Here is a 23,575-nt window from a genome sequence, read left to right as displayed (position 1 = left end):
GAACTTGCTTCCTTGACCAGCTTCTGCAGTTCGTTGTCCAATTTAGGATTTTTGTGTTCTTTACTGGTGTTTCCAGTCATGGTGATGACATCTTCTACTGGACTTATTTCTCCAACAATGGTTCCGGCTCGTATTGTTGTTACATTATTTGAAACATTTAGCAATCTAATTGGCACATGTTCTCGTGCTTCAACCAGTGTCTTTGCCAGTAAAGCGTTGTCCCTTTTTACAAACTTCTCGCATGGCTCAATAATGCCTATCTGCAGTTTACTGGTTAACGTATCATAGTCATTAATCCTACCACGTGCAAAAGCTTCTGTTCCTGGTGGTATACTGATATCCTCTGCAGCTGAAATTCTGTAACAGCCTATTTTGCCAGAAAACGCCATAGGATATGTGTTACTTTTGCATTGAAGGGTTTCCTGTTGTAAATCTATTTTACAATTATTCTTTTTCATAAAATCTAAACCTAGTATCCCGTCAATAGATATATCGGCAACCAAAGCTTCGACTATAAACTTGTCTTGTCCAATCTCTATACAGAACATTCCCTTACCAGCTATGCTCAGCTCTGTTCCATTTGCCGAAATAATGACTTGGGTTATTGGTTCAAGTTCCGGTCGTTCCTTTTTCTGTATTCTGTAAAACAAAGCGTGCGAAACTAAAGTTACCGTGGCACCAGTGTCTATTAAAAACTTGGTATGCTGGTTATGAACGGCGACGTCAATGTACGCTCCAGCTTCCATGTTTGAAGCATCTGCTCCCACGTTAATTTTTCTTCTTTCCATCCGCCTGTGCCGACTGTTGTAGTGTAAAGGCCGCACTGCGCCGTTTCCCCTACCATTGCTTCCATTGTAAGGCTTCTTAGGAGCTCTACATTCATTTCTAAAATGTCCAAATCTTCCACAATTGTAGCACTGTATCTTGTCTTTCCATCCAGGCATATTGGTATCGGAGTCTTTCCTTGTCATATCGCTTTTAAAATTATCAAGGTCCTTTTGGAGGGATTCAATTTTTGTTGAAAAGTCTTCCATCATTTTTGCCATTTTATCGTAAGACTCATTTGGTTCAGTGCATGTGGCACGCAAATGACCTCTGCCAGTGTCGTATTTTCTTTCAGCCTTGTAAAAAGCTTCTAATTCTACGGCAAGACATATTGTTTGATTGAGGTTTTCCGGCCTAGATTGTTTTATCCTTATTCTCATCTCTGAATCCACAAGAGAATCTAAAAATTGTTCCCTTGCTAAAGTTTCTCTAACCTCGCTTGGTGCGTTAGGATAAGCCTTGTTTACCAATCTTCTTATGGCCTGACCAAGCTCCGGCAAACTTTCACTAGCTTTTTGTCTTCTTTCTTTCAATTGTACTCGGTACAACTCAGTCTGGTTTGGAGGCGAAAATCTTTCTTGCAATGCTTTTATTAAGGTAGTATAATCCATTCTTTTCTCAGAAGGTAGATCACTAAACACTCCCTGTGCTTGTCCTCTTAAAGCTGTTGCAAGGTACAGACCCTTCTCTTGGTCATCCCAGTTGTTGATCACCGCACAGGCATCAAAATGTGACTTAAAATCGCTCCATTCACTCGTTCCATCATAGTTGGCAAGCTTAATTTCACGCCGTGTCTTCCCGTGGCTAGGTTTGTCAGCGGAATTAGTGTTGCGGACTGGCTTGTGTTGGCGTAATTCTTCTCTCAGTATCGCTGATACATCTGGCATCGGCATTGCTTCGGTTCCTGCTTCTTTCTTTGTGGTGTGTGTTTTCTGCGTTGTCTGTTCTTTTGGCCGCGCTCCTTTGTCGTCCGTCTTTATAGTGGTAAATGGCCCATATAAACGCGGCACTTCGGGTGTTGGAACATTCCGATCTGTACCGATACTGGCACCATGCGTATCTTGCATGAAATCGCCGTGACGCGTTTGAATTATACCAGAGTCACTTAAATCTTTTACTGGGATTTTTGGGGTAGAATATAAATTTGCACTTGGTCCCTGGCTCATTAAAGTCTGCATTCTATCGCTTAATTCTTCTTCTAACAAACTTATTTGTTGCCCTAACTCATTATACTTGTCCATTTTTAATATTTGATTTAAAATATATCCAGAGCCTTGCTGTATCCCACCGCTGCCACCAAAAATATGTCACGTACCGGGGGTACGCAACTGCGTAACTCTGGGTTTCGTACCAGAGTCGTTTCTCTGGATACAGTCAAGGCTCAAGAATTGGTAGCGTTATTTTATCAACTGAATATTCGGATTCCCTTAATTGGTGTTGGGCGTCAAAATTAAGTAGGCTTTGGGTATCAGACGATAAATGCCAAGGATGATTTAATATATTGATATACTTTTGCTTAGCCAGTGCTTTCTAACTTTCTAAAAGCAACGAATTATTAATATACTGAGCCAGTGCTTTACTTGTAGCCACTGCTTTATATCTACTTTATTTGGGCCAGTGCGTGTGTTGGACTGTTTGGTCACTTCTTTGCTCTTATTCAATGCTTCTCTCTGCAGTCACTGCTTCTTCAGCAGCTATACTTATTTAATCACTTGGCTCCTTACTCAGGACCACTGGAAATGCTTTATTTTGTATACCGCTAATGCTTCTTTCTGAAGCCACTGCTTCTTCAGCAGCAATACTGAATTAATCAATTGGCTCCTTATTCAGGACCACTACTTATAATTCTTATTCAGAACTATAGATTAATCTCACCTTTCTTCTTCTCTTGTATCCAACTGCTCGGCTTGAATTCTAAACCCAGAACAATGTGAACTGTGAAAACCTTGGTATATATAGTAAATTGTAGACTCATCCATACAATAGACTATTCCTAAAACGACTTTATCACTAAAACGTTTTACAACACCTAAGCATATATGATATAACAAAGCATTATGGTGACGGTTATATACTTTGTAACAACTGATCATGATGGTGGGAATTCCGGATTTACAGGTCAATTCCTGACCCCAAAACAATTACTACTCACCCAGTAAAATGTAAACAAATCGAAAGTGAAAGTAAAACAATGTGTAAATAAATGAAGGGAATGAATGATATTTCTTTCTGTTGGACTTTACAATCGGATTATAAAATAAGCAAGAACCAGGTAAGTTTGCAAATTCATCACACTTATAAGGAATAATTTTGACAATGCAAGTCTTCTCATTTTAACATAAGTTTCTGCAAAAACAAAATAAACTTGACCCGGATTTTTGTATTTATCATTCTAATACTTAATTATGGCATACAATCTGCATACTCCGCTTATGTGTCCATGTGTCTCACTTTGTTGTCAATTCAATATTAGAATACATATTCAATTTTGAGTTAAGATCGTGTTTTGATTTACCCAACACTTACTGCGCATTTTTGGATTTATTTCTGTCCTTTGTTACTGTGTTGTTTTGTCTTTTGTGCTTGGTCAATTTTTTTTGTCTGTTCTAATATTAAACTGGTACCCGACAGTTCTAGATTAGAGTTGTTCCAGGAAGAAGCCTTTGGCAAAGTGGCTGTCGTACCTTTTGTTTTTCATGTTGGTTTTTTTTTTCGATCCTACAATGCTTAAAGCTTAAACATGTCATGATCATCTCATTTTAAATGTTTCACATTGCATTATATAGTGACCAACCGTGTATACAAAAAGAGAGGTAAAAGATACCAAAGAGATAGTCAAACTCACAAGTCAATGCCATGGCAAAAAATAATACTGACCAAAAGACAAGTTAAATTTACACAGGCAGAAAAGAATACTAAAGACTGAGCAACATCAACCAAACCAAAAACTGGGGGAGATCATATATACATAACTATTGTCGAAGGCAGTACGACGACCCGTAGTTTATAGCCTTGTCTCGATGAATTTGGTGGCTATAAATGACTCACTTGTAATCATACGTATAGCTATCATGGCTTATTATAACGAACTCCTTCAAAAATAACACTGGTGCCAAAAGATATTCTGAATTGTTAAAAAAAAACCAGCTAAAGAATAAAAAAAATATATAAACACGGTTGGCAGTGCATGATTCTATATAATATATAAATTACCTACAAGCTAATACTAGTACTGACAATTCAAACCCAACTCACGCGATTGATATAGGAACTTGTTTATATACAGAAGATAGCAAGTAGATCAGTTACTTAAGAAAGTATAAACAAGACTGCAATCTAGCTACTTCGTATGATTAAATATGAAAAGATTAAGATATAATCAAATAGAGCTATGGAAAAGAGATAAAAATATAAAAACATATAATGAGGCAACTCTTGTAATTCCAGTGCTTTTAAATGTTTCCGTTTGGTTTAAAAATCAAATTTTCAATTTTGAAAATAAAGGGTCGTCTAAATTTGTGTATTATTCACACAAGTGCAATCTTCAATCATACTATAGATTGGATATCAATGACTACATTTTAACCCGGGCCATTTATCTCTGTCAATCAACAGCGTTGTTTTCCACTCATGTCTGAGAGTTGTTTTATTGTCCCAGTCCAGTCGTTGTTTTCCACTCATGTTTGAGAGTTGTTTTATTGTCCCAGTCCAGTCGTTGTTTTCCACTCATGTTTGAGAGTTGTTTTATTGTCCCAGTCCAGTCGTTGTTTTCCACTCATGTTTGAGAGTTGTTTTATTGTCCCAGTCCAGTCGTTGTTTTCCACTCATGTTTGAGAGTTGTTTTATTGTCCCAGTCCAGTCGTTGTTTTCCACTCATGTCTGAGAGTTGTTTTATTGTACCAGTCTAGTCGTTGTTTTCCACTCATGTCTGAGAGTTGTTTTATTGTCCCAGTCCAGTCGTTGTTTTCCACTCATGTTTGAGAGTTGTTTTATTGTCCCAGTCCAGTCGTTGTTTTCCACTCATGTTTGAGAGTTGTTTTATTGTCCCAGTCCAGTCGTTGTTTTCCACTCATGTTTGAGAGTTGTTTTATTGTCCCAGTCCAGTCGTTGTTTTCCACTCATGTCTGAGAGTTGTTTTATTGTCCCAGTCCAGTCGTTGTTTTCCACTCATGTCTGAGAGTTGTTTTATTGTCCCAGTCCAGTCGTTGTTTTCCACTCATGTTTGAGGGTTGTTTTATTGTCCCAGTCCAGTCGTTGTTTTCCACTCATGTTTGAGAGTTGTTTTATTGTCCCAGTCCAGTCGTTGTTTTCCACTCATGTTTGAGGGTTGTTTTATTGTCCCAGTCCAGTCGTGACCAGTCGTTGTTTTCGATAGTATTTGAGAGGGTTTTTTTTATTGACTGTTTGTCTAAAGTGTTCCTGATGGAGGTTAAACTTTTTGTTTAAAGTGTTCCTGATTGAGGTTAAACTTTGTGTCTAAAGTGTTCCTGATTGAAGTTAAACCTTTTGTCAAAAGTGTTCCTGATTGAGGTTTAACTTTTTGTCTAAAGTAATCCTGATGAAGGTTAAACTTTTTGTCTAAAGTGTTTCTTCTAATGAAGGTTATACTTTGTGTTTAAGTGTTCCTGATTGAGGTTTAAACTTTTTGTCTAAAGTGTTCCTGATGAAGGTTAAACGTTTTGTTTTAAGTGTTCCTGATGAAGGTTAAACTTTTCTCTAAAGTGTTTCTATTGGAGGTTAAACTTTTTGTCTAAAGTGTTCCTGATGAAGGTTAAACTTTTTGTCTAAAGTGTTCCTGATGGAGGTTAAACTTTTTGTCTAAAGTGTTCCTGATGGAGGTTAAACTTTTTGTCTAAAGTGTTCCTGATGAAGGTTAAACTTTTTGTCTAAAGTGTTCCTGATGAAGGTTAAACTTTGTGTTTAAAGTGTTCCTGATGAAGGTAAAACTTTTTGTCTAAAGTGTTTCTTCTAAGGAAAGTTATACTTTGTGTCTAAGTATTCCTGATTGAGGTTTAAACTTTTTGTCTAAAGTGTTCCTGATGAAGGTTAAACTTTTTGTTTTAAGTGTTCCTGATGAAGGTTAAACTTTTTGTCTAAAGTGTTTCTTCTAATGAAGGTTATACTTTGTGTCTAAGTGTTCTTAATAGAGGTTTAAACTTTTGTCTATAGTGTTCCTGATGGAGATTAAACTGTTTGTCTAAAGTGTTCCTGATGGAGGTTAAACTTTTTGTCTAAAGTGTTCCTGATGAAGGTTAAACTTTTTGTCTAAAGTGTTCCTGATGAAGGTTAAACTTTGTGTTTAAAGTGTTCCTGATGAAGGTAAAACTTTTTGTCTAAAGTGTTTCTTCTAAGGAAAGTTATACTTTGTGTCTAAGTGTTCCTGATTGAGGTCAAACCTTTTGTCTAAAGTGTTCCTGATGAAGGTAAAACTGTTTGTCTAAAGTGTTCCTGATTGAGGTTAAACCTTTTGTCAAAAGTGTTCCTGATTAAGGTTAAACCTTTTGTCAAAAGTGTTCCTGATTGAGGTTAAACCTTTTGTCAAAAGTGTTCCTGATTGAGGTTAAACCTTTTGTCAAAAGTGTTCCTGATTGAGGTTAAACCTTTTGTCAAAAGTGTTCCTGATTGAGGTTAAACCTTTTGTCAAAAGTGTTCCTGATTGAGGTTAAACCTTTTGTCAGAAGTGTTCCTGATTGAGGTTAAACCTTTTGTCAGAAGTGTTCCTGATTGAGGTTAAACCTTTTGTCAGAAGTGTTCCTGATTGAGGTTAAACCTTTTGTCAAAAGTGTTCCTGATTGAGGTTAAACCTTTTGTCAAAAGTGTTCCTGATTGAGGTTTAACCTTTTGTCAAAAGTGTTCCTGATTGAGGTTAAACCTTTTGTCAAAAGTGTTCCTGATTGAGGTTAAACTTTTTGTCAAAAGTGTTCCTGATTGAGGTTAAATCTTTTGTCAAAAGTGTTCCTGATTGAGGTTAAACCTTTTGTCAAAAGTGTTCCTGATTGAGGTTAAACTTTTTGTCTAAAGTGATCCTGATGAAGGTTAAACTTTTTGTCAAAAGTGTTCCTGATTGAGGTTTAACTTTTTGTCTAAAGTGATCCTGATGAAGGTTAAACTTTTTGTCAAAAGTGTTCCTGATTGAGGTTAAACTTTTGTCTAAAGTGATCCTGATGAAGGTTAAACTTTTTGTCAAAAGTGTTCCTGATTGAGGTTAAACTTTTTGTCTAAAGTATTCCTGATTGAGGTTAAACCTTTTGTCAAAAGTGTTCCTGATTGAGGTTTAACTTTTTGTCTAAAGTGATCCTGATGAAGGTTAAACTTTTTGTCAAAAGTGTTCCTGATTGAGGTTAAACTTTTTGTCTAAAGTATTCCTGATTGAGGTTAAACCTTTTGTCAAAAGTGTTCCTGATTGAGGTTTAACTTTTTGTCTAAAGTGATCCTGATGAAGGTTAAATTTTTTGTCAAAAGTGTTCCTGATTGAGGTTAAACTTTTTGTCTAAAGTATTCCTGATTGAGGTTAAACCTTTTGTCAAAAGTGTTCCTGATTGAGGTTTAACTTTTTGTCTAAAGTGATCCTGATGAAGGTTACACTTTTTGTCTAAAGTGTTTCTTCTAATGAAGGTTATACTTTGTGTCTAAGTGTTCCTGATTGAGGTTTAAACTTTTGTCTAAAGTGTTCCTGATGGAGGTTAAACTTTTTGTCTAAAGTGTTCCTGATGAAGGTAAAACTGTTTGTCTAAAGTGTTCCTGATGAAGGTTAACATTTTTGTTTTAAGTGTTCCTGATGAATGTTAAACATTTTTTTCTAAAGTGTTCCTGATTGAGGTTAAGCTTTTTGTCTAATGTGTCCCTGATTGAGGTTAAACTTTTTGACTAAAGTGTTTCTTCTAATAAAGGTTATACTTTGTGTCTAAGTGTTCCTGATTGAGGTTAAACCTTTTGTCTAAAGTGTTCCTGATGAAGGTATAACTGTTTGTCTAAAGTGTTCCTGATGAAGGTTAAACTTTTTGTTTTAAATGTTCCTGATGAAGGTTAAACTTTTTCTCTAAAGTGTTTCTATTGGAGGTTAAACTTTTTGTCTAAAGTGTTCCTGATTGAGGTTAAACTTTTTGTCTAAAGTGTCCTGATTGAGGTAAACTTTTTGTCTAAAGTGTTTCTTCTAATGAAGGTTATACTTTGTGTCTAAGTGTTCCTAATAGAGGTTTAAACTTTTGTCTAAAGTGTTCCTGATGAAGGTAAAACTGTTTGTCTAAAATGTTCCTGATGAAGGTTAAACTTTTTATCTAAAGTATTCCTGATGAGGGTTAAACTTTGTGTCTAAAGTGTTCCTGATGGAGGTTAAACTGTTTGTCTAAAGTGTTCCTGATGGAGGTTAAATTTTTTGTCTAAAGTGTTCCTGATGAAGGTTAAACTTTTTGTCTAAAGTGTTCCTGATGGAGGTTAAACTTTGTGTCTTAAGTGTTCCTGATGAAGGTAAAACTGTTTGTCTAAAGTATTCCTGATGGAGGTTAAACTTTTTGTCTAAAGTGTTCCTGATGAAGGTTAAACTTTTTGTCTAAAGTGTTCCTGATGAAGGTTAAACTTTTTGTCTAAAGTGTTCCTGATGGAGGTTAAACTTTTTGTCTAAAGTGTTCCTAAAGAAGGTTAAACTTTGTGTTTAAAGTGTTCCTGATGAAGGTAAAACTTTTTGTCTAAAGTGTTTCTTCTAAGGAAAGTTATACTTTGTGTCTAAGTGTTCCTGATTGAGGTCAAACCTTTTGTCTAAAGTGTTCCTGATGAAGGTAAAACTGTTTGTCTAAAGTGTTCCTAATTGAGGTTAAACTTTTTTGTCTAAAGTGTTTCTTCTAATGAAAGTTATACTTTGTGTCTAAGTGTTCCTGATGAAGGTTAAACTTGTTGTTTTAAGTGTTCCTGATGAAGGTTAAACTTTTTGTCTAAAGTGTTCCTGATTGAGGTTAAACTTTTTGTCTAAAGTGTTCCTGATTGAGGTTAAATTTTTTTTCTAAAGTGTTCCTGATTGAGGTCAAACTTTTTGTTTTAAGTGTTCCTGATGAAGGTAAAACTGTTTGTCTAAAGTGTTCCTGATGAAGACTAAACGTTTTGTCTAAAGTGTTCCTGATGAAGGTGAAACTTTTTGTTTTAAGTGTTCCTGATGAAGGTTAAACTTTTTGTCTAAAGTGTTCCTGATTGAGGTTAAACTTTTTGTCTAAAGTGTTCCTGATTGAGGTTAAACGTTTTGTCTAAAGTGTTTCTTCTAATGAAGGTTATACTTTCTGTCTACGTGTTCCTGATTGAGGTTTAACTTTTTGTCTAAAGTGATCCTGATGAAGGTTAAACTTTTTGTCTAAAGTGTTTCTTCTAATGAAGGTTATACTTTGTGTCTAAGTGTTCCTGATTGAGGTTTAAACTTTTTGTCTAAAGTGTTCCTGATGAAGGTTAAACTTTTTGTTTTAAGTGTTCCTGATGAAGGTTAAACTTTTTCTCTAAAGTGTTTCTATTGGAGGTTAAACTTTTTGTCTAAAGTGTTCCTGATTGAGGTTAAACTTTTTGTCTAAAGTGTTCCTGATTGAGGTAAACTTTTTGTCTAAAGTGTTTCTTCTAATGAAGGTTATACTTTGTGTCTAAGTGTTCGTAATAGAGGTTTAAACTTTTGTCTAAAGTGTTCCTGATGAAGGTAAAACTGTTTGTCTAAAATGTTCCTGATGAAGGTTAAACTTTTTATCTAAAGTATTCCTGATGAGGGTTAAACTTTGTGTCTAAAGTGTTCCAGATGAAGGTAAAACTGTTTGTCTAAAGTGTTCCTGATGAAGGTGAAACGTTTTGTTTTAAGTGTTCCTGATTGAGGTTAAACTTTTTGTCTAAAGTGTTCCTGATGAAGGTAAAACTTTTTGTCTAAAGTGTTCCTGATTTAGGTTAAACGTTTTGTCTAAAGTGTTTCTATTGGAGGTTAAACTTTGTGTTTAAAGTGTTCCTGATGAAGGTAAAACTTTTTGTCTAAAGTGTTCCTGATTGAGGTTAAACATTTTGTCTAAAGTGTTCCTGATTTAGGTTAAACGTTTTGTCTAAAGTGTTTCTATTGGAGGTTAAACTTTGTGTCTACAGTGTTCCTGATGAAGGTAAAACTTTTTGTCTAAAGTGTTCCTGATTTAGGTTAAACGTTTTGTCTAAAGTGTTTCTATTGGAGGTTAAACTTTGTGTCTAAAGTGTTCCTGATGGAGGTTAAACTTTTTGTCTAAAGTGTTCCTGATGAAGGTTAAACGTTTTGTCTAAAGTGTTCCTGATGAAGGTTAAACGTTTTGTCTAAAGTGTTCCTGATGAAGGTTACACTTTTTGTCTAAAGTGTTCCTGATGAAAGTAAAACTTTTTTGTCTAAAGTGTTCCTGATGAAGGTTAAACGTTTTGTCTAAAGTGTTCCTGATGAAGGTTAAACTTTTTGTCTAAAGTGTTCCTGATGGAGGTTAAACTTTTTGTCTAAAGTGTTCCTGATGAAGGTTAAACTTTTTGTCTAAAGTGTTCCTGATGGAGGTTAAACCTTTTGTCTAAAGTGTTCCTGATTGAGGTTAAACGTTTTGTCTAAAGTGTTCCTGATGAAGGTTAAACTTTTTGTCTAAAGTGTTCCTGATGAAGGTTAAACGTTTTGTCTAAAGTGTTCCTGATGAAGGTTAAACTTTTTGTTTTAAGTGTTCCTGATGAAGGTTAAACTTTTTCTCTAAAGTGTTTCTATTGGAGGTTAAACTTTTTGTCTAAAGTGTTCCTGATTGAGGTTAAACTTTTTGTCTAAAGTGTTCCTGATTGAGGTAAACTTTTTGTCTAAAGTGTTTCTTCTAATGAAGGTTATACTTTGTGTCTAAGTGTTCGTAATAGAGGTTTAAACTTTTGTCTAAAGTGTTCCTGATGAAGGTAAAACTGTTTGTCTAAAATGTTCCTGATGAAGGTTAAACTTTTTATCTAAAGTGTTTCTATTGGAGGTTAAACTTTTTGTCTAAAGTGTTCCTGATGAAGGTTAAACTTTTTGTCTAAAGTGTTTCTATTGGAGGTTAAACTTTTTGTCTAAAGTGTTCCTGATGAAGGTTAAACTTTTTGTCTAAAGTGTTCCTGATGGAGGTTAAACTTTTTGTCTAAAGTGTTCCTGATGAAGGTTAAACTTTTTGTCTAAAGTGTTCTTGATGGAGGTTAAACCTTTTGTCTAAAGTGTTCCTGATTGAGGTTAAACGTTTTGTCTAAAGTGTTCCTGATGAAGGTTAAACTTTTTGTCTAAAGTGTTCCTGATGAAGGTTAAACGTTTTGTCTAAAGTGTTCCTGATGAAGGTTAAACTTTTTGTTTTAAGTGTTCCTGATGAAGGTTAAACTTTTTCTCTAAAGTGTTTCTATTGGAGGTTAAACTTTTTGTCTAAAGTGTTCCTGATTGAGGTTAAACTTTTTGTCTAAAGTGTTCCTGATTGAGGTAAACTTTTTGTCTAAAGTGTTTCTTCTAATGAAGGTTATACTTTGTGTCTAAGTGTTCGTAATAGAGGTTTAAACTTTTGTCTAAAGTGTTCCTGATGAAGGTAAAACTGTTTGTCTAAAATGTTCCTGATGAAGGTTAAACTTTTTATCTAAAGTATTCCTGATGAGGGTTAAACTTTGTGTCTAAAGTGTTCCAGATGAAGGTAAAACTGTTTGTCTAAAGTGTTCCTGATGAAGGTGAAACGTTTTGTTTTAAGTGTTCCTGATTGAGGTTAAACTTTTTGTCTAAAGTGTTCCTGATGAAGGTAAAACTTTTTGTCTAAAGTGTTCCTGATTTAGGTTAAACGTTTTGTCTAAAGTGTTTCTATTGGAGGTTAAACTTTGTGTTTAAAGTGTTCCTGATGAAGGTAAAACTTTTTGTCTAAAGTGTTCCTGATTGAGGTTAAACATTTTGTCTAAAGTGTTCCTGATTTAGGTTAAACGTTTTGTCTAAAGTGTTTCTATTGGAGGTTAAACTTTGTGTCTACAGTGTTCCTGATGAAGGTAAAACTTTTTGTCTAAAGTGTTCCTGATGAAGGTAAAACTTTTTGTCTAAAGTGTTCCTGATGAAGGTTAAACGTTTTGTCTAAAGTGTTCCTGATGAAGGTTAAACGTTTTGTCTAAAGTGTTCCTGATGAAGGTTAAACTTTTTGTCTAAAGTGTTCCTGATGAAGGTTAAACGTTTTGTCTAAAGTGTTCCTGATGAAGGTTAAACTTTTTGTCTAAAGTGTTCCTGATGGAGGTTAAACTTTTTGTCTAAAGTGTTCCTGATGAAGGTTAAACTTTTTGTCTAAAGTGTTCCTGATGGAGGTTAAACTTTTTGTCTAAAGTGTTCCTGATGAAGGTTAAACTTTTTGTCTAAAGTGTTCCTGATGAAGGTTAAACTTTTTGTCTAAAGTGTTCCTGATGAAGGTTAAACGTTTTGTCTAAAGTGTTCCTGATGAAGGTTAAACTTTTTGTCTAAAGTGTTCCTGATGGAGGTTAAACTTTTTGTCTAAAGTGTTCCTGATGAAGGTTAAACTTTTTGTCTAAAGTGTTCCTGATGGAGGTTAAACTTTTTGTCTAAAGTGTTCCTGATGAAGGTTAAACTTTTTGTCTAAAGTGTTCCTGATGGAGGTTAAACTTTTTGTCTAAAGTGTTCCTGATGAAAGTAAAACTTTTTGTCTAAAGTGTTCCTGATGAAGGTTAAACTTTTTGTCTAAAGTGTTCCTGATGAAGGTAAAACTTTTTGTCTAAAGTGTTCCTGATGGAGGTTAAACCTTTTGTCTAAAGTGTTCCTGATTGAGGTTAAACGTTTTGTCTAAAGTGTTCCTGATGAAGGTTAAACTTTTTGTCTAAAGTGTTCCTGATGAAGGTTAAACTTTTTGTCTAAAGTGTTCCTGATGGAGGTTAAACTTTTTGTCTAAAGTGTTCCTGATGAAGGTTAAACTTTTTGTCTAAAGTGTTCCTGATGAAGGTTAAACTTTGTGTCTAAAGTGTTCCTGATGAAGGTTAAACTTTTTGTCTAAAGTGTTCCTGATGGAGGTTAAACCTTTTGTCTAAAGTGTTCCTGATTGAGGTTAAACGTTTTGTCTAAAGTGTTTCTATTGGAGGTTAAACTTTTTGTCTAAAGTGTTCCTGATTTAGGTTAAACGTTTTGTCTAAAGTGTTTCTAACGGAGGTTATTTTTTTTAAGTGTGCTATGATATTGTACTCAGCACTTTCATCAGGAAACAATTAGAAAAGGAAGATGAAAGTAAATTAAAACAAATGGAAAATCACTTTGAAAACTAAGTTAAAATAAAACAATTGGAAAAAGAAAAAGAAGAAACACAGGCAGAACTTGAAATGAAGGAAAGGTTAGAGATGGAAAATATGAAAGGAAAAGAAGATGAATTCAAATCAAAACAGGCAGAACTTGAAACGAGGGAAAGGTTAGAGATGGGAAAATAAAAATTGAAATGGTCAAAGAAGTTGAAAACAACACTAATATAGAGTCAGAACATTTTTTTTTGATGCAGCAAAAAATATACGTTTGGTTCCCAAATTTTGTGAAAAAAACAGTTGATAAATTTTTTACACAGTTTGAGAAAATTGCTCAAAATTTGAATTGGCTGAAGCTTATTGGACAACAATGCTGCAAAGTGTTTTTGAGGGCAAGGCGCGCTGAAATTTACTCACAAACCTGTGTTGAATTTGCTAACAACTCTATTTGATAAATGGCTTACGTAAAAGAAAATAGATTAAAATTTTGATAATTAAAGACAAGTGATGTTATTAGAAGAGTTCAAGCAGTGAGTACATTTAGACTTAAAAACACATTAAGATGAAAAATCTGTTGAGACATTACATGATGCAGCTGTTACTTCCGACAAATATACCCTTTCACATAATAGAAGTTTCAAAGGTCAAAATTTTAATACTTCGAGTGGAAATTACAAGTACTGATAGTAAGCCTGTTGCACAGAACAAGAGTCAGTATAGTTATATTATGTCTAGCCCAAAATTTGGTACTTTTGAGAAATCACCTGATGGCTGACTGTTTTAGACACCAGAAGAACAGTGGCGGATCCAGGAATTTTCATAAGTGGGGGCCCATTGACTGACCTAAGAGGGGGTCCACTCGCGTCACGCTTCAGTGATTCCCTATATAAGCAACCATTTTTTTCCCAAAAAGGGGGGGCCCGGGCCCCCTGGACCCCCCCCCCCCCCCTAAATCCGCCTCTGATGAGAAGAATGAAAGAGATAATAAGCCCAAGACCAGTGCGTGTACGACACCTTATATTACCAGTACGTTGGAATGTCCTGCGAGTCAGGCTTTAAAGTCCAGTTTTGTGATTACATGGAGCATTATAAACCCGTTATGTCTGATGGGTTTGTTTCTATTGTTGATACTCCTCAGCCTATTAAGATTTTAAGGGACACTGGAAATTCTCAGACTTTATTGTGAGGTGCCTTTGTCTGAGAAGATAACACAGAGCTGCCAATCAGAAGATGCCAGTTTGATACTTGGAGCAGGATCTGCTTAACCTTCCGAAGCATTTCTTTCAATAAGAAGACTATGATTGAGACATCTAAAATAACACAGAACTGTCAATCAGTAGATGCCAATTTGACACTTGGAGCAGGATCTGCTTATCTTTCCGGAGCACCCCTTTCAATAAGAAGCCTATGATTGAAACATCTAAAATAGCACAGAACTGTCAATCAGTAGATGCCAATTTGATACTTGGAGCAGGATCTGCTTATCTTTCCGGAGCACCCCTTTTAATAAGAAACCACTAAAATATCATAACATCCTTGTCGGTTTGTCCATTGTTTTGTCTAATGGGAAGACTATGATTGAGACATCTAAAATAACACAGAACTGTCAATCAGTAGATGCCAATTTGATACTTTGAGCAGGATCTGCTTATCTTTCCGGAGCACCCCTTTCAATAAGAAGCCTAAGATTGAGACATCTAAAATAACACAGAACTGTCAATCAGTAGATGCCAATTTGATACTTTGAGCAGAATATGCTTATCTTTCCGGAGCACCCCTTTCAATAAGAAGCCTAAGATTGAGACATCTAAAATAGCACAGAACTGTCAATCAATAGATGTCAATTTGATACTTGGAGCAGGATCTGCTTATCTTTCCGGAGAACCCCTTTCAATAAGAAGCCTATGATTGAGACATCTAAAATAACACAGAACTGTCAATCAGTGGATGCCAATTTAATACTTTGAGCAGAATATACTTATCTTTCCGGAGCATCCCTTTCAATAAGAAGCCTATGATTGAGACATCAAAAATAACTCAGAACTGTCAATCAGTAGATGCCAATTTGATACTTGGAGCAGGATCTGCTTACCTTTCCGGAGCACCCCTTTCAATCTAACTCGACTCGCAGTTATTGAGTGGCTCCTTTATATCTTCTCCCTCTTCTAAAGTATCATGTGTCGGTGTGTCCATGGTTTTGTTTAACTCGACTCGCGGTTATTGAGTGGCTCCTTTATATCTTCTCCCTCTTATAAAGTATCATGTGTCGGTGTGTCCATGGTTTAGTCTAACTCGCCTCGAGGTTATTGAGGGGCTCCTTAATATCTTCTCTCTCTTCTTAAGAATCATTTGTCGGTGTGTCCATGGTTTTGTCTAACTTGACTCGCGGTTATTGAGTGGCTCCTTTATATCTTCTCTCTCTTCTTAAGAATCATTTGTCGGTTGTCCATGGTTTTGTCTAACTCGACTCGCGGTTATTGAGTGGCTCCTTTATATCTTCTCTCTCTTCTTAAAAATCATTTGTCGGTTTGTCCATGGTTTTGTCTAACTCGACTCGCGGTTATTGAGTGGCTCCTTTATTAATTCTCCCTCTTCTAAAGTATCATTTTTTTTTCACTGAATGTAATACTAAATTGTTCTTGTACTGAATATGCATTACATAATTGCCACTTGATTGATAGTTGTTTAAAGCCACTTTCAGCACTATTGTCTCTTGGTCAATTTTGTGGCGGTGCATTTTTTTCTTGGTTTGGGTGGGAGGAGGTAACAGGAATGCTCGGAGAGTAGCAACGACCTGAGGCAGTTAAAGTGACAATCATTGTCAATTATGATTTGAGTCCAGTGTATCAGTCATGAGTGGGGTTTGAACTGACAACCTCAGTATTGACATGCTAGTGATACACTAGTTAGACTAATTAGACCGATCGGACTACAAGGCCCCTCTGTTTTCCAATGAACTGACAACCTCAGTATTGACATGCTAGTGATACACTAGTTAGACTTATTATACCGATAGGACTACGAGGCCCCTCTGTTTTCCAATGAACTGACAACCTCAGTATTGACATGCTAGTGATACACTAGTTATACTAATTATACCGATCGGACTACTAGGCCCCTCTGTTTTCTGTGATACACTGACCGATCGGACTACGAGGCCCCTCTGTTTTCTGTGATACACTGACCGATCGGACTACTAGGCCCCTCTGTTTTCTGTGATACACTGACCGATCAGACTACGAGGCCCCTCTGTTTTCTGTGATACACTGACCGATCGGACTACGAGGCCCCTCTGTTTTCTGTGATACACTAAACGATCGGACTAAGAGGCCCCTCTGTTTTCTGTGATACACTGACCGATCGGACTACGAGGCCCTCTGTTTTCTGTGATACACTGACCGATCGGACTACGAGGCCCCTCTGTTTTCTGTGATACACTGACTGATCAGACTACGAGGCCCCTCTGTTTTCTGTGATACACTGACCGATCGGACTACGAGGCCCCTCTGTTTTCTATGATACACTGACCGATCAGACTACGAGGCCCCTCTGTTTTCTGTGATACACTGACCGATCAGACTACGAGGCCCCTCTGTTTTCTGTGATACACTGACCGATCAGACTACGAGGCCCCTCTGTTTTCTGTGATACACTGACCGATCAGACTACGAGGCCCCTCTGTTTTCTGTGATACACTGACCGATCAGACTACGAGGCCCCTCTGTTTTCTATGATACACTGACCGATCAGACTACGAGGCCCCTCTGTTTTCTGTGATACACTGACCGATCAGACTACGAGGCCCCTCTGTTTTCTGTGATACACTGACCGATCAGACTACGAGGCCCCTCTGTTTTCTGTGATACACTGACCGATCGGACTACGAGGCCCCTCTGTTTTCTGTGATACACTGACCGATCGGACTACGAGGCCCCTCTGTTTTCTGTGATACACTGACCGATCAGACTACGAGGCCCCTCTGTTTTCTGTGATACACTGACCGATCAGACTACGAGGCCCCTCTGTTTTCCAATGAACGTTAAGCAAATAACAACTATAATCAATAAAGATATATGGAAACTTTCTCCTACATCTTTTCATCTATTCAACAAATGAATCATTTCTAAAAAGGTTCTGAACTAGTCTAAAGTCTACAGTATCACAGTGTCATGTGTCTAACTTGCTAATCAGCTTGATTCTATTAGATGCGTGTTTCAAGAAATGCTTAAAAATCTTAAATGATTATGCCTAAAGAGACATAGAAACTGAAACAGTTAAATTTAACTGCAGATATTGTTTGTTTTTTTTGAAAATTGTTTGGAAAGGCATTATAAATAACAACCAGAATGTATGAGAGATTAACCTATGTAATGATTTTAAAATCTTAGTCACATGTTAATTGATTTTCTTTAACCATGAGTTTCGACGTGAATTTTAAAATGTCGTATTGTGTATTAAACAGTCGTCTATAACAATGTTACCCACTGACAAACAGCCCAATGCTATATTTATATACGTACAATTAAACCTAAATCAAAACGATTAAAAGTATTCACAAGGAATCAACTAATTGTTTTGCTATGTTGACTTGATTGTTGATGATGTCTTGCTCATCGTTTTGATGAGAAACAATGGCGGATGACGGACGACAGGCGGCAGTTGCTGAGAATAGCTCACAAGGATAAGAACAAGTAAACAAATAGCAAACCTGGATGAAGGGCAACAAATTGGACCTCCACTGGAAAAAAATGGTATGTTGGACAGTCAGTCGCTTTTCCCTTTCAACAGGCCAAGTACGGTATCTACTGTCTCTATTATAAATGCGTATTTAAACATCACACACAGCTATATGACCTAATATGGCAAGGGTTTTATTGCTTATCAGAAAATAACATATTTCGATACCTCAATTACCTCTGATGTTGACAAAATTGATTTGGGCCATTTATACAAAATGCTGTAAACATATTTAATGACGACAAAAATTTGAACATCTACATTCGATTTACTAAAGGACAAACACATTAAAATAATGTATATATCTTTCCCATGAAAAAGGTACAACCATTGGTGGACTTTGGCTGTTTTCTGCTCTTTGTTCGGGTTGTTGTCTCCTTGACACATTCTCCATTTACAATCTCAATTGAACCGGATGTTTTCCTTACTGTCTTCTTGTCATTCGTCTTTACTTTACACATTTACATGTAACTGGAAATTTCGTATTATTGATAATACGCAAACAACATATTAACAAACACTTTTTACGCTTAAAACATACTAATAAACACATTTTTAAAATAGTTCTGTACATAACGAGTGTAGTGTTAGAAATTTTTACATTAGCGGTTTGCTGCAAGTACTGCAAAACTATAAATAATACTGAGACAGTCCAATATTGGTTCACATTTTAAGTTGTGTCCAATATTTCGATTATGGTACACTATTACATCTAGACCATTACTTTCTGTAACTTTACAAATAGACAATTTGATCCAATATTTAATCTTGACCATTACTCTATTTAACTCAACGAATAGCGTTTGATTCACTATTTCATCATATCCATTAAACATTCCATAACTCTATGAATATACAGTTTTGATCTCTGTGCCATCTTGGCAATCACATTTCATAACTCTATTAATAGACAGTTTTGTTCTCTATTCTCTTTTGGCAATCACATTACATAACTCTATGAATAGACAGATTTGTTCTCTATTCCATGTTGGCAATCACATTCCATAACTCTATGAATAGACAGTTTTGTTCTCTATTCCATGTTGGCAATCACATTTCATAACTCTATGAATAGACAGTTTTGTTCTCTATTCCATTTTGGCAATCACATTCCATAACTCTATGAATAGACAGTTTTCTTCTCTATTCCATTTTGGCAATCACATTCCATAACTCTATGAATAGACAGCTTTGTTCTCTATTCCATTTTTGCAATCACATTCCATAACTCTATGAATAGACAGTTTTCTTCTCTATTCCATCTTGGCAATCACATTCCATAACTCTATGAATAGACAGTTTTCTTCTCTATTCCATTTTGGCAATCACATTCCATAACTCTATGAATAGACAGTTTTCTTCTCTATTCCATTTTTGCAATCACATTCCATAACTCTATGAATAGACAGTTTTCTTCTCTATTCCATTTTGGCAATCACATTCCATAACTCTATGAATAGACAGTTTTGTTCTCTATTCCATTTTGGCAATCACATTCCATAACTCTATGAATAGACAGTTTTCTTCTCTATTCCATTTTGGCAATCACATTCCATAACTCTATGAATAGACAGTTTTGTTCTCTATTCCATTTTGGCAATCACATTCCATAACTCTATGAATAGACAGTTTTCTTCTCTATTCCATTTTGGCAATCACATTCCATAACTCTATGAATAGACAGTTTTCTTCTCTATTCCATCTTGGCAATCACATTCCATAACTCTATGAATAGACAGTTTTCTTCTCTATTCCATTTTGGCAATCACATTCCATAACTCTATGAATAGACAGTTTTCTTCTCTATTCCATTTTGGCAATCACATTCCATAACTCTATGAATAGACAGTTTTCTTCTCTATTCCATTTTGGCAATCACATTCCATAACTCTATGAATAGACAGTTTTCTTCTCTATTCCATTTTGGCAATCACATTCCATAACTCTATGAATAGACAGTTTTCTTCTCTATTCCATCTTGGCAATCACATTCCATAACTCTATGAATAGACAGTTTTCTTCTCTATTCCATTTTGGCAATCACATTCCATAACTCTATGAATAGACAGTTTTCTTCTCTATTCCATTTTGGCAATCACATTCCATAACTCTATGAATAGACAGTTTTGTTCTCTATTCCATTTTGGCAATCACATTCCATAACTCTATGAATAGACAGTTTTGTTCTCTATTCCATTTTGGCAATCACATTCCATAACTCTATGAATAGACAGTTTTGTTCTCTATTCCATCTTGGCAATCACATTCCATAACTCTATGAATAGACAGTTTTCTTCTCTATTCCATTTTGGCAATCACATTCCATAACTCTATGAATAGACAGTTTTGTTCTCTATTCCATCTTGGCAATCACATTCCATAACTCTATGAATAGACAGTTTTCTTCTCTATTCCATTTTGGCAATCACATTCCATAACTCTATGAATAGACAGTTTTGTTCTCTATTCCATGTTGGCAATCACATTCCATAACTCTATGAATAGACAGCTTTGTTCTCTATTCCATCTTGGCAATCACATTCCATAACTCTATGAATAGACAGTTTTGTTCTCTATTCCATTTTGGCAATCACATTCCATAACTCTATGAATAGACAGTTTTCTTCTCTATTCCATTTTGGCAATCACATTCCATAACTCTATGAATAGACAGTTTTGTTCTCTATTCCATCTTGGAAATCACATTCCATAACTCTATGAATATACAGTTTTGTTCTATATTCCATGTTGGCAATCACATTCCATAACTCTATGAAACAGTTTTGTTCTCTATTTCATTTTGGCAATCACATTCCATAACTCTATGAATAAACAGTTTGGTTGACTTTTTCATCTGGTTCATTTATTTGTATAACTCTATGTAGAGACAGTTTAAGACAGACTTTAATTGGTAGCATTTTTTCTCAATACACGGATATAGTCAAAACTGATCAGTCTAATGCCAAGAAGTTTGTATAGTAGGTAGTAGGTAAATTTCTTAAAAAGTTTTGAAATTACAAATTGCAATTAAAAACAGCATGAACTTATTTCTCTATTGTGTTGGAATAATTTCAACTTCAATGTCCATTTCTGAAATGAAAACAAAATAAATCACAACTGCAAAGATAATTTTAGTTTCCGTTTTAAGTTCTACTTCAACAGTTTTATAGAGATATCCATTTTTTATTTTGGACCAGTAGAAAAAGAAAATGATAGTGAATATCATGCAATGAAACATCTTTCTGGAAACACGCTGTTCTCTAAAAACTAATGTTTTATGTTTGCATACGTTCATACTGTTGTAATAAATTGCTTCGCTGAGCGCAGAAGTCCAACCCTTGCACTTGATACAAGTCTGAATTTGGATTGTAATAAAATATTTAATGCATAATAGGTTTTCGGACACAGAATAACTGTAGTCAAAGAATTTGTCATATGATTTGAATTTATATTATTTTTTTGCTTTTGCACTATGCTGTTGTATTATTGACACCCCCACCCCCCTTTTTGTTTGCAAATAAAAAAAAAAAAATTTGAATAATTTTTCTTTTTAATTTCTGAAATCATTTTGAAATCAGTAAAAAAATGTCTTTCCCCCACAATTTCTTATTCCCCCCCATTTTTTTCACCTCCCCCTTTCCCTTTTCCCTTTTTCCAAAAACAATTCTCTCCTTCAAGATCATATAGGCATAATCTCAATTCAAATTTCTAATGGAGTTTGCAACCAAAATTACCCATTTAGTTCCTTCTTATAAGTCTTAAAATTGAAAATGACTAAAATCATTATTAATTAATAGTAACTTCTAAAAATAAATTGACAGCTAATCACCTCAAGAAAATACAACATTTATTCAGACATAATTGACAAACAGTGTAAGGGAGGTAATCAAAGATACATAACATTGCTCGTAATATGTGATTGGGTTACCTCCCTTACACTCTTTTTAAACTGTCTTTATTGTCCACTAACCAGGAAACCCTTGTTTTCCCCTTGTTTTAACCCTAATTCCTAAAAGTTTTGAGCCATTTGTCAGGAAAATACAAAAATTCCTTTTTGAGCTCCTAATTCCTAAACTGTGAAGACCACAATCCCCAAAATCAATCCCGACCTCCCTTTTGTGGTTATAAACCTTGTGTGTAAATTTCATAGATTTCTATTTACGTATACTAAAGTTATTGTCTTCGGACGACGACGACGACGTGATACCAATATACTACCGCAAAATGTTTTTGCGGTCGTATAATAAAATGGATAAAATCATAACGAACTTTGTGCACACATTTTGGTTTTAAAAAGGCTAAGAACTTCAACTTACCTAATGTTTCATTTTCATTGATTGAACTTCCTCAGCAGACATAGTTTTAGACAAAATTTTATTTAGTTGATCTGTATAAAGCCTTGCTGGTTTGTTAAGTTGATCAAAACGTTTTAAAAGATCACTTAATATGTTACACAACTCAATGAAACGTGTATCTCCAATTTCAGCTGCCGTTGAGTGTTGTAGTTCATTCCGTGTAAGTCTTATGCGCTCAATATCATCTCCAACAGCTATGTCTGTACCCTGAATGGTTTGCCAATTCCCTCCCCATCCATTAGTTGGAATATGTTTTTTAAGTTTGAAATGCTCCTGGTACAAGTGTGTTATATCACAATCGCTTCTCGGACGTAGATTTGGTTTATCTGGTTTTAGAAGGTCATATGAAACATCAGCGAGAACATTCAACACGATCATTCCCATTTTTGTATAATTGATTTCCTCTTTGGTGAACTGAAAAGAAGATAAACGTAAACGTAAGGAATCGTAATGTAAAAGATGAAAAAGATATTATACAATTTGGTTTAACATAAGTTTTTTCTTGAAATCAATTAACTTGGTCAAGTACTCATGGAAATTCCTACAAGAAAAAAACTTAAAAAGTAAAATCAATGACCTGGTACCTAGCATCTAAAAATAACTCTTGCTCCATGTTTTGGAACAAATAAATCTGGGAATGCTGTTTAAAATTATTATAAAAAACATCTTACTCAGAAATATTTCAGCAATATTTTGTCTTGGTACATGTTTGTTTCAAATAACTAATGCATAGCAGTATGATGACTATGAAAGGAGTAAGGTCTGTAATAACCTCATTTGACCCTGAACATTGGGTCCATTGTTTCAAGATCAACATATTTCACCATGTTCATGTTCATGATGTTGATTAAAATACATGTACGAAAGAGATATTCTTGTCAGCATTTTCTTGTCAAGCATTATCATTTACCGTGTTTACATTCCCTAATTTGCCTTAGATACTGTTGAATTTGACAAAATTGTTTTGATTTTTATAAAATTGAATTCTATGGAACATACAGCGCAGGCTTTGACAAACTAAATATCCGAGGTGAATATGTTTATTGTTATAACAAATAATCATTATGTTCACAGACGTTTTTTGTTGACCAATGCGCTCTACGTTTCCGTTCCTAAAAAACAATGTAATGAAAATATGCTTGTGAACATTGAATTTTGTGGAACATGTGGATTTGTACTATTTGTGACACCAAGAAATAATCTAAATGACATGTTTCATATCAAGTCACTGTTTTAGCTATGATTCATTGTGATATTGGTTAATACATCCTTATTTGAAATTTGAAGCCATCTAGAACAGTTTCTTTTGAAACAAACTGATTGCATTTAATTAAAAAGTTGGGGTTTTTTTTATTCTAAAATGCATAATATACAATATATAAATTTCACATAGCTGAGAGGGTGATAGAGCAGACTTTTACTCAGAGAAAACATTG

At 35.2% G+C, this 23,575-nt stretch overlaps 2 protein-coding genes across 2 annotated transcripts in view; both read right to left on the bottom strand.

Moving 5' to 3' along the window:
• LOC134702070 (uncharacterized) overlaps positions 1-23,575 on the bottom strand; it is a 252,744-nt gene that overhangs the window by 152,538 nt on the left and 76,631 nt on the right. The gene's annotated exons all lie outside the window — the stretch shown is intronic.
• The window catches only part of LOC134702076 (uncharacterized), a 53,305-nt gene continuing 49,398 nt past the window's right edge, over positions 19,669-23,575 (bottom strand). The window contains exons 7-8 of the mRNA XM_063563169.1: positions 22,101-22,553; positions 19,669-20,874 (exon numbers count right to left, since the gene is read on the bottom strand). Of these exons, the coding sequence (XP_063419239.1) occupies positions 22,101-22,553 (453 nt within the window). The 3' untranslated portion in view covers positions 19,669-20,874. The remainder of the gene's footprint in view (positions 20,875-22,100; positions 22,554-23,575) is intronic.

The sequence above is a fragment of the Mytilus trossulus genome, unplaced genomic scaffold (genome assembly GCF_036588685.1).
Source record: "Mytilus trossulus isolate FHL-02 unplaced genomic scaffold, PNRI_Mtr1.1.1.hap1 h1tg000396l__unscaffolded, whole genome shotgun sequence".
Classification (NCBI taxonomy): domain Eukaryota; kingdom Metazoa; phylum Mollusca; class Bivalvia; order Mytilida; family Mytilidae; genus Mytilus; species Mytilus trossulus.
Note: the sequence above shows the minus strand (reverse complement) of the source record. Positions and strands in the feature narration are given on the sequence as shown.